This window comes from Triticum dicoccoides, chromosome 6B (genome assembly GCF_002162155.2).
Source record: "Triticum dicoccoides isolate Atlit2015 ecotype Zavitan chromosome 6B, WEW_v2.0, whole genome shotgun sequence".
NCBI classification, from domain to species: Eukaryota; Viridiplantae; Streptophyta; class Magnoliopsida; order Poales; family Poaceae; genus Triticum; species Triticum dicoccoides.
The window spans coordinates 520,659,233-520,669,901 of NC_041391.1; the positions used below are offsets into that span (position 1 = coordinate 520,659,233).

At 50.2% G+C, this 10,669-nt stretch overlaps 1 protein-coding gene across 1 annotated transcript; it reads left to right on the forward strand.

Annotated features, from left to right (window-relative positions):
• Positions 1-8,725: 8,725 nt before the first annotated feature.
• On the forward strand, positions 8,726-9,597 carry LOC119326593 (putative invertase inhibitor). The gene has a single exon (XM_037600222.1). It carries the CDS (start codon positions 8,780-8,782, stop codon positions 9,338-9,340), a length of 561 nt encoding a protein of 186 aa, XP_037456119.1. The 5' UTR covers positions 8,726-8,779; the 3' UTR covers positions 9,341-9,597.
• The last annotated feature ends 1,072 nt before the right edge of the window (positions 9,598-10,669 follow it).

The window sequence follows — 10,669 nt, forward strand, 5'->3', positions numbered from 1 at the left end:
TTGGAATGTCTCCGATGAGATGTAATCCTCTTTTCACCGTAATAGTACTTTGTTTGGTCTTGTACTAAACCCTGTATGGTGTGTATGACGATGGAATAAAGAAGCAGTTTCTGTATCTACCATGTCATACGGATGATCATCTTGCATTTCGAGTTATTCCTTACATTTTTACCCTATGTCGGAATTTTGTCATCCTGACTAAATCATTGTCTTGTTTACCTAGGATGGTCAACACGCGCGCTAACCCTGCTTCTCAAGAGCAGGCCGAAGGCAGTGAAGCCAGGGATGCAAATCTGCCTCATCCTCCTTCACTAGCCGAGGTGATGATGGAAGCTGAGAGAAACAAGCGGGAGACGAACCGTTTGTTGGAGCGTATTGAACAGAATACAGCACACCATCAGAGGGCTAACGTGGTGTCACTCAGTGATTTTATCAAATTGCATCCACCCACGTTCCACCACTCCGTCGAGCCTCTCGACGCTGATGACTGGCTTCGCAGTATCTCCCATAAACTGCGTTCCGCGCTGGTAGCGGAGGCTGACAAGGTCACCTTTGCTGCATATCATCTTGAAGGCCCCGCCAGTCTATGGTGGGAGAATTATGGAGCTATGCGCCCAGCGGGCCATGTCACTACTTGGGCTGAGTTCAGCGAGGCTTTCCGTGAACATCACATTCCGGAGGGTCTCATGGACCGTAAACATGAAGAATTTTGCAGTTTCACCCAAGGCCGACTTTCTGTGGATGCCTATAGCAGGGAGTTTGGTAATCTCGCCCGATATGCAACTGAGGAAGTGTCTACTGACGCCAAGAAGCAAGCAAGGTTCCGTAAGGGCCTTAGTCCTGAGCTTCGCCGTGACCTCCGTCTGCATGAGTGCACATCTTTTTCGAAACTTGTCAACAAAGCCATCAGTGCTGAAACTGGTCAGACTGACTATGACGCAACACGCAAGCATGGACGTGACACGGGTTCCTCATCCGGTGCTGGTCCTCAGAAGCGCCGCGTGTGGGTACCCAACACCGCCCTGCCACCCAGGTTCACACCGAGGCCATCCTTCTAGGCGCCTCGCCCCGTTCAACAGTCTGCTCCAGCCAAGCCCTATGGGGGTCCAACTAACAATGCTCCTCCACGTACCAGTTCCGTGACTTGTTTCAAGTGTGGGGAATCTGGTCACTATATGCGTGAGTGTCCCCAGACCAACCCCAATCAATCTGCTAAAGCTGTTGGCCGTGGCAAGCCGACAGGGAAAGTGTTTCATGCTAAACCGGTCACCGCTTCGCGTGGCCATGTCAACTGTATCTCTGCCGAAGAAGCTCAAGAGGATCCCAACGTCGTTCTCGGTACGCTTCTTGTTAACTGCCACCCGGCATCTGTTCTTTTCGATACAGGAGCCTCTCATTCTTTTATATCTGAAAATTATGCTCGCTTGCATAACATCGCATTCGGTGATATGCCAACCTCTATGGTAATCCAAACTCCGGGATCCAAATGGCAAACTTCTAGAGTAAGCCATGGGAACGAAATCCAAGTCGACAGACTTGTTTTCCTTGCATCTTTGATAGCCCTTAAATCTTCAGATATTAATGTCATTCTGGGTATGGACTGGATGTCGGCTCATCATGCCCAAATCGATTGCTTCACTCACCCATCCTTCGGGGAAGATAGTCAATGTCTTGACCCGAATAGCCAAGCAACAATTATATTCTCTTAACGCCAGCCCTTTGCCAGACCTTGAGGACGTTCCGGTAGTCCGTGACTTCCCGGATGTCTTTCCAGAGGAATTGCCAGGTGTTCCACCTGACAGGGATGTTGAGTTTGTAATAGACCTCATTCCAGGAACCGTTCCGATTGCTAGAAGACCTTATAAGATGGCACCCCTAGAACTAGCCGAACTTAAGAAACAACTCGATGAGTCCTTGAAAAAGGGTTTCATCCGACCTAGCTCTTCTCCGTGGGCTTGCCCCGTCCTATTCGTCAAGAAGAAGGATGGTACGGACCGGATGGTTGTAGATTACCGACCTGTCAACTTGGTCACAATCAAGAACAAATATCCACTTCCCAGGATCAACGACCTGTACGATCAGCTCGCTGGATCCTCAGTCTTCTCCAAAATGGATTTGAGGTTGGGCTACCATCAAATCAAAATCAGAAACGGGGACATTCCTAAAAACGGCCTTTGTTACTCGTTATGGCCAATACGAGTACACCGTCATGTCCTTCGGTTTAACCAACGCTCCAGCCACCTTTTCTCGGTTAATGAACTCAATCTTCATGGAGTATTTGGATAAATTCGTCGTGGTTTACCTCGATGATATACTCATCTACTCCAAGAACGAGGAAGAACATGCCGAACATCTAAGGCTAGTGTTGCAGAAACTTCGAGAGCATCGCCTTTATGCCAAATTTTCTAAATGTGAATTCTGGTTGTCAGAAGTGACCTATCTGGGTCATGTAATATCTGGTAAAGGTATTGCTGTTAACCCTGAGCGAGTTCAAGCCGTCCTTAACTGGACTCCACCTGAATCGGTCAAGCAAGTTCGGAGCTTTCTGGGCTTAGCGAGCTATTGTCGTCGCTTTGTCGAGAACTTCTCCAAGGTTGCTAAACCCCTAACCGAACTCCTCAAGAAAGATAAGAAGTTCGAATGGACTCCACAATGTGAGCACAGCTTTCAGGAACTGAAAAGACGCCTGACTTCTGCTCCCGTACTGGTACCGCCAGACTTTTCTAAGGACTTTGTTTTCTACTGCGACGCCTCGCGACAAGGACTAGGTTGCATTCTCATGCAAGATCGACACGTAATTGCCTACGCTTCACGGCAATTGCACCCACATGAGGAGAATTATCCTACTCATGATCTAGAGCTTGCAGCCGTAGTCTATGCACTTAAGACCTGGCGACATTACCTCCTCGGTAATCGTTGCGAAATATTCACTGATCACCAAAGTCTGAAGTATATTTTCACCCAACCGGATTTGAATCTCAGGCAGAGACGTTGGGTTGAATTGATCACAGACTTCGACTTAGGAATAACCTACACCCCAGGGAAAGCCAACGTCATGGCTGATGCGCTAAGTCGTAAATCTTATTGTAACAATCTGATGTTACAACAAAGTCAACCGCTTCTCCATGAGGAATTTCGGAAGCTTAACCTTCACATTGTTCCTCAAGGATTTCTCTCCACCTTGGTGGCGAAACCTACTCTTACGGATCAAATCATTGCTGCCCAGAAGCGAGATAAGGGAATAGCTAAGATCAAGGAGAACATTGCTAGCGGAGGTGCTAGTTGTTTCTCCACAAATGATCATGGTGTTGTGTACTTTGAGAACCGTCTAGTGGTTCCCAAGAACCAGCATCTACGGCAGTTAATCCTTAAGGAGGCTCATGAATCTCCTCTCACTATTCATCCCGGTAGTACTAAGATGTATCCGGACCTACGCCAGAGGTTCTGGTGGACTAGGATGAAGAGAGAAATTGCTCAGTATATTGCTAATTGCGACGTCTGTCGTCGTGTAAAAGCAGAGCATCAACGGCCTGCTGGCACCCTTCAACCCCTATCTATTCCTGAATGGAAATGGGATAAAATTGGTATGGATTTCATTACCGGTTTTCCCAGGACCAAGAGAGGGAATAATGCTATTTTCGTCGTGGTCGATCGTCTTTCCAAAGTAGCCCATTTCTTACCTGTTCGTGAGAGTATAACCGCTAGTCAACTGGCAGACTTATACATCTCCCGAATAGTGTCTCTTCATGGTGTTCCTTTGGAAATTAACTCGGATCGAGGAAGTCTTTTCACCTCTCGATTTTGGGAAAGTTTCCAAAATGCTATGGGAACTCGTCTCTCCTTTAGCACCGCTTTCCACCCTCAGTCGAGTGGTCAAGTGGAACGCGTCAACCAAATTCTAGAAGACATGCTTCGAGCCTCTGTTATCTCATTCGGAATGGACTGGGAGAAGTGCCTTCCATTTGCCGAATTCGCTTATAACAACAGCTATCAATCTAGCTTGGGTAAAGCCCCTTTTGAAGTTCTCTATGGACGATGGTGTCGAACACCCCTTAACTGGTCAGAGACCGGGGAAAGACAATTCTTTGGCCCGGATATGATTCAGGAAGCAGAAGAGCAAGTTCGTATCGTTCGTGAAAAGTTGAAAACAGCCCAATCTCGTCAAAGGAGTCAATATGACCGAAAACATAAGGCTATGACTTTCGAGGTTGACGAGAAGGCTTATCTTCGGGTCACCCCTCTGAAGGGAACCCATCGTTTCGGTATCAAAGGCAAATTGGCTCCTCGTTACATTGGACCTTTTCGCATTCTTGCCAAACGAGGAGAAGTTGCCTACCAGTTGGAACTACCTCCGCACCTCTCCAGAGTTCACGATGTCTTCCACGTTTCTCAACTCAGGCGTTGCTTCTCGGATCCTATCCGTGAAGTGGACCACGAAACGCTTGATCTCCAAGATAATCTTACATATCGAGAGTACCCCGTTCGTATCCTCGATCAGGCCGAACGTACCACCCGACGTCATAATATCAAGTTTCTCAAGGTTCAATGGTCGCACCATTCTGAGGATGAAGCAACTTGGGAAAGGGAGGATCGTCTTCGACTCGAGTACCCCGCCTTCTTTCCGGAGGAACCCAAATCTCGGGACGAGATTCTTTTGAGTGGGGGTGAGTTGTCACAACCTAGCTAGTCATGCATTAGAGTGTTGCATCATGTTTACTCTTTCATCAGAAACTTGAAATGGGGATGACAGAACCCCCAGTCCCCTCTGAAACCAACTAGGGTTTACTAAAATAATTTTCAATGAACCTGAAATGCCCTTCTAAAATGCCCATCATTTTTGTCTTGGTTCAGAACCTCTGCCAAAAGTGGTGCACATTTTCCTAGGCCATCTTAGGGTTTTTGAATTAATTCATAAATATTTGAATTTGGGCATTTAAAATAATATAAAATATTTAAATGCTCAAATATCTCCAAACTAAAATGTTTCATGTTGGAAATAATCCAACTATGGGCCAGGAATAGTTTGGTGATTTTTGAACTTGCCTAGGTATTTTATTTAATTCAACAAAGTTGCAGATTATTAAATAAAACAAAAACAGAAAAATATATAACAGGAGGAGCTTACCTGGGCTCCTCCACTGTGCGGCCCAGCCAGCTGGCTGGCCCAGCCGGCAGCCGGCCCAGCCCACCTCCCTCCTCTGTCGTCTTCAACCCGACAGAGGGAGGGGAGTGTGGCCGGCGCGCGCGCACGGCCACCGCGCCACGCCACCTGCTCGCCTGCTTGCCTGGCCTCCCCTCCTCGCTCGACTCCCTGGACGACGCCACGCCCTCCCCCCTGCTCTCTCTCACTCTCCCCCGGCTCTCCTCTCCTCTCCCTCGCTCTCTCTCTCGTCCGGCCGAACACCACACTCGCCGCCGTTCGCCATAGCCACCGTCTCCGACCACCCCTCGCTCCCCCGACTAGCTCAGGAGCTCCGCCACGACTCCCTCTTCCTCCCCACCGCTCCACAGCTCCCCGGAAGCCCTGCATCGCCGCCACGTCGCCGTTCCCCTCTTCGGGCTCCGACCACCATCGCCGTTGAATTCGCCGTCTCCAGTGCGTCCCCGAGCCCGCTTCGACGCCCACTACAACCGCGGTGAGCTACGCCACCGTTTCCCCCTCTCCTTCCCCTCGTTCCCTCACCGTAGCCACCTCCCCACCACGGCCGAACCTCCGCCGTCGCCGAGCTCGCCGTCGACGCAGCTCCGGTGACCATTTGGTCACCCCGGCAAGTCCAACAAGTTCGCAAGACCCCGTAGAGCATCCCTAGCGCCTCGCTTTGCTCGACTTCGAGCTCCAGCACCGTTCACGTGCACGACCGAACCCCGGCGGCCGCAGCCGAGCTCGCCGCCGTCGACTCCGGCCACCCCGACCCCAACGGGCTCCGCCAAGAGCTGCGGGTTGGCCTCAGCTCCACTCCGGTGGTCTCCGCAGTCCGTTTGGTGGCCGAAATGACCAAAACCACTTCCGCCGCCGCGTCGGGCTCGCCGACGGCTAAACGCCGGTGCAGCGGACTCGGGTTTGACCACGGGTGGGCCCTGGTTGACTCCCCTGAGTCAATGACAGGTGAGGCCCAGCCCTGTTAATTAAACAGGATTAGTTTTAATTAAGTTTTAATTAAAATAATCACCCTGACATGCGGGACCCACTGTCAGGTTTGACCTGGACCAGTTCCGTTGACCTGCTGACGTCACACTGACGTCAGGCTGACGCAGTAATTGATTTTCTGGATTTAATTTAAATCAGGAAATTCCAGAATATTATTTAAACTTCAAAAATTCATAACTTTTATTCTGTAACTCCAAATTGGACAAATTATATATGAAAAATGATCAGAAAAATCCAAGCTATCCATCTGTACTATTTTCATGCATGATCAAACAATTTAAATTGATGTTTTAAGCAGAACAAGAAAAGGCACTTTAAAAGGCCATATTTGAATTTGGAATTTGAATCTTTGATTCAAATTTGTTCAAACCCTTCTGGCTTTAGTTGCATTAGCCCAATACACTCATATTGCCATGTTTCATGCATGCATCATATTGTTGCACATTGTTTGGTGATGCTTGTGTATCGATGCCCTTTGCGACAGGTTCTGTCCCCGAGGAGTACCGTGATTACCCTAACGAAGAACCGTATCCGTGCATCGAACCATCAGGCAAGCAACCAACCATTTGATCATATCGATACAATCCCATGTTCTCGCTCCTGCTCTCTTTTACTGCATTAAGACAACGCGTTTCAAACTGCTGTGTGCTACGGTAGTTGAACCCATTTCCTCTGCATGACCTGTCATTGCCACAGTAACTAGATGAAACCCACTAGCATGTGTAGGAGTTGATTGAGCCATGTGTATGTGTTGTTCCTACCTTGCTATGCCTGCTATGCTTAGAGTCGTGTCAGGTCTGGTTCATCTGGGTGATGGGCTAGAGTGAAATGTTTATGTCGGTAATGAGAGTGGTGTGGTGAACACGATTTGGTAAAGGTATCGATGAGAGGCCATGTAGGAGTACATGGTGGGTTGTTTCATTGAAGCCGACCTTAAGCACTGAGATCTGTATGTGTGATTTAAGAATCAGCTACTACCATGCATTGGGCCCGAAACCAATGGACCCTCTCGGCTTCTTATTCACCCTAGTTCTCCGTCCAGGAGTTGCAAGTAGTTTCTGGTGTTTGTAGCCTACTGGAGGCTTAGGTGATTAGGTAGGTCGTGGCCGACACCCACGTTGGGCTTCCGCTTGAAGGTTGCCGAGTACATGTCGTGTAAACGACGGTAAGTGGTGAGAGCGTGTATGAAGAAGTACACCCCTGCAGGGTTAACATGATCTATTTGAATAGCCGCGTCCGCGGTAAAGGACTACTTGGTTGCCTATACAGTTCATAGACAAGTAAATGGAAACTGCTAAAAGCCTCAAGATAAGTGTGAGTGCCGAGGATGGCTCTTCCATAGGGAGACGGAGGTGGATCCTCGGTAGTGTATTGAAGTGGTGAGTAGTGGACTCGTGTGCGCAAAACCATTTCAAGTTGAAGTATCGTAGGATAGTCTAGCCAAAAGTCAAAGCTGGCTTGCTGCAATAACTCCACCAACCCTTCTTGATAATATGCATGTATGTAGGATCTGATGTAAGTCTTGCTGAGTACCTTTGTACTCATGTTGCTATAATTTACATTTTTACAGAAGACGCTGCAACCCCTTCTGATGGGTTCTATGTAGACATTGACATCAACGAGTAGGCTAAAGGCCCAGGTGGTGACCCTGAGCTTGTGAAGGACCATGTAGTATAGCTAGGCTTTCCAAGCCTCTTTTATTTTACTAGTTGTCTGCACTCAGACAAGTTACTTCCGCTGCTGGTTTGTATGACTGTATGACTTGTATGTTGGGTCGTGAGACCCGTACCTTTGTGTATGTTATGTATGGCTCTCTGAGCCTTAAATAAAGTACTTGTGTCAGAGAGTCATGTTGTGATGCTTCGTTGTATTTGCACATATCGAGCATATTGTGTGTATGATTGAAATGCTTGGTATGTGTGGGATCTGACTACCTAGTTGTTTATCTTTAGTAGCCTCTCTTACCGGGAAATGTCTCCTAGTGTTACCGCTGAGCCATGGTAGCTTGCTACTGCTCTGGAACACTTAGGCTGGCCGGCATGTGTCCTTCTTCGTTCCTGTGTCTGTCCCTTCGGGGAAATGTCACGCTTTGAGTACCGGAGTCCTGTTAGCCCGCTACAGCCCGGTTTACCGGAGTCCTGCTAGCCCAGTGCTACAGCCCGGACCCACTTGCTGATGACCGACACGTTCGAAGCTGGGTCATGGATGCCTGTCCCTGTAAGTCTGTGCCACTTTGGGTTTACGACTAGTCATGTCAGCCCGGGCTCTTTATCATATGGATGCTAGCGACACTATCATATACGTGAGCCAAAAGGCGCAAACGGTCCCGGGAAAAGGTAAGACGACACCCGTGGAATACCGTGCGTGAGGCCGCAAAGTGATATGAGGTGTTACCAGCTAGATCGATGTGACATCGAGTCGGGGTCCTGACAACGTGGCATGTTCAAACTTACCCAGGGATCATTTTCATCCAAGTGGTTGAATCTCAGGGCAAAAACATTGCCTGCAATAGAGGCTTGGGTATATAGTGAGTACTATACCTCTCACCAGTCAGCCAGTCATCCCATTCCCATTCACCACCAGACCTGAAACGTACGCAACGCAGGCGAAGACCATCGGTCCAAGCCAACCATGAGGCCGCTCACCTACGTCTTCTTCCTCCTGCTCATCTCGTCAACCTGCGAGTCCTCTAGTACATTAGAAGACACATGCGAATCCTTCGCCGCAGGCCACCCGTCCATCGGCTACAACTACTGCGTCAAGACCTTCCACGCCGACAACGCGAGCGCCACCGCCGACGCGCGCGGTCTCGCCGCCATCGCGGCAAAGATCGCGGGGGCGGCGGCCAACAGCACGGCCAGACGCATCGCCGCATTGTGCGCCTCGGAGGAGGACGTGGGAAGGCGGGAGCGCCTCGGCGTGTGCGCGGAGGTGTACTCTGACGCGGTGGACCAGCTCGGCGAGGCCGCGAAAGACGTCGCCCGGGGCGAGGACAAGTCCACCCGGGACGCGCTGACGCAGCTCAGCGCGGCGCTGGACGCGCCTGGGACCTGCGAGGACGCGTTCGGCGAGGCCGACGACACGTCGCCGCTGGCCGCTGAGGACGCCGAGTTCAGGAAGCTGGCGACCATCGCCCTCGGCGTCACGGCGTTGCTGTCACCTCCGCCATCGGTGCCGGGGATTAGTGACTGATAGTGCGTCTGTGTTGAGCATGCTTAGCATGGACAAGCAGGATCAAATAAGTTCTTCCGATGATTTCTATTGCAAGTGCGTGGTTTTTAATCTTTTCGTGCTTTCGTTTGGACGTGTTTGATTGTGTGGTGAGTGCGCTGCATGCCTCGCATGCAGTGGTTTGATCAATGGTGCTGTGGTGGGCGAGTGGCCAGCTTGGAATCTGCTCGCGCTTTTTTCGATCTTTGAACGTGGGGTGTTGGTTATGCATGTGTGTCGTGGAACGTTGAGTGGAAGGAAGGCATGCTGCCTGCTGTAGCGCACCTTTGCCTTCCGATCTCGGCATATCTTTTTTCTCTCCATGGTTCATGGACATATATATGGTGTTCAATATTCTTTATTTGAGCTGACTGATCAGTGCCAGGCTGGCAGCTGCAAGAGGGCTATGGATATTCATATGGGCTAACGGCATCTTCAAGGGGGACGTGTAAATCTCTCGCAACCTTTTCGACTGGCTGTTTGGACCATCGAAGCCATCCAACACGGCCATGTATCGATTCATGGGGCGGTCCGGACGTGATTTTTTCATAAAAGTGGAGAGCTTTGCGGGAGTCCGGTCACGCCAAACGTACGAATCCGACACCCCGGGCCCAACCAAAACCCTTCCCGGACCCCGCTACTCCATCCTCCTCATTTTCTCTCCTTCCTTTTTTCTCTCTTGCCGCCGCCGCCGCTCGACCACCCCGGCCACCACGCCACACCCTTGCCGGAAATCCTCTTCTCCGTCACCTCCGGCGATCCAGCAGGGCTCCCCGCCGCTTCTCCTCCGTCTGCATTCAACCCCCTGTCCTTCGACCGCCCTGCCAGGTACCATCCTCTACCATGCCCGACAACTGCTCGATGAATCGTCAGAGCTGAAAACAGGTGTCCCTTCTTGTTTGTACCAATGGATTACGATTTGGAGTACATATACGAGCAGTATGTTGAGTCCTTCGACGGCTCATCGGACTAGGAGGAGTACTCCGATGAGACGGCGATGATGTAGGCGGTCCTTGAAGACGCGGAGCGTGCGGAGGAGCATGTTCTCAATTTTAAGGGCTCGATCAAGGATCATCGAGTGCTCAAGCGCAACAGGGCGTGCGGGCATTTGACACTGATGGCCGACTACTTTGCCCCCGATGCACTCTTCGCTTACAATTTTCGCCAGCGTTTTCGGATGCGCAAGACCGTCTTCGATCGTTTGTTTAACCATGGCGTCTGGTCCTACGATAACTACTTCATCCTGAAGAAGGACGGCGTGGGAATGATTGGCTTCTCTGGTTACCAGAAGTGCACAGTCTCACTCCGGAT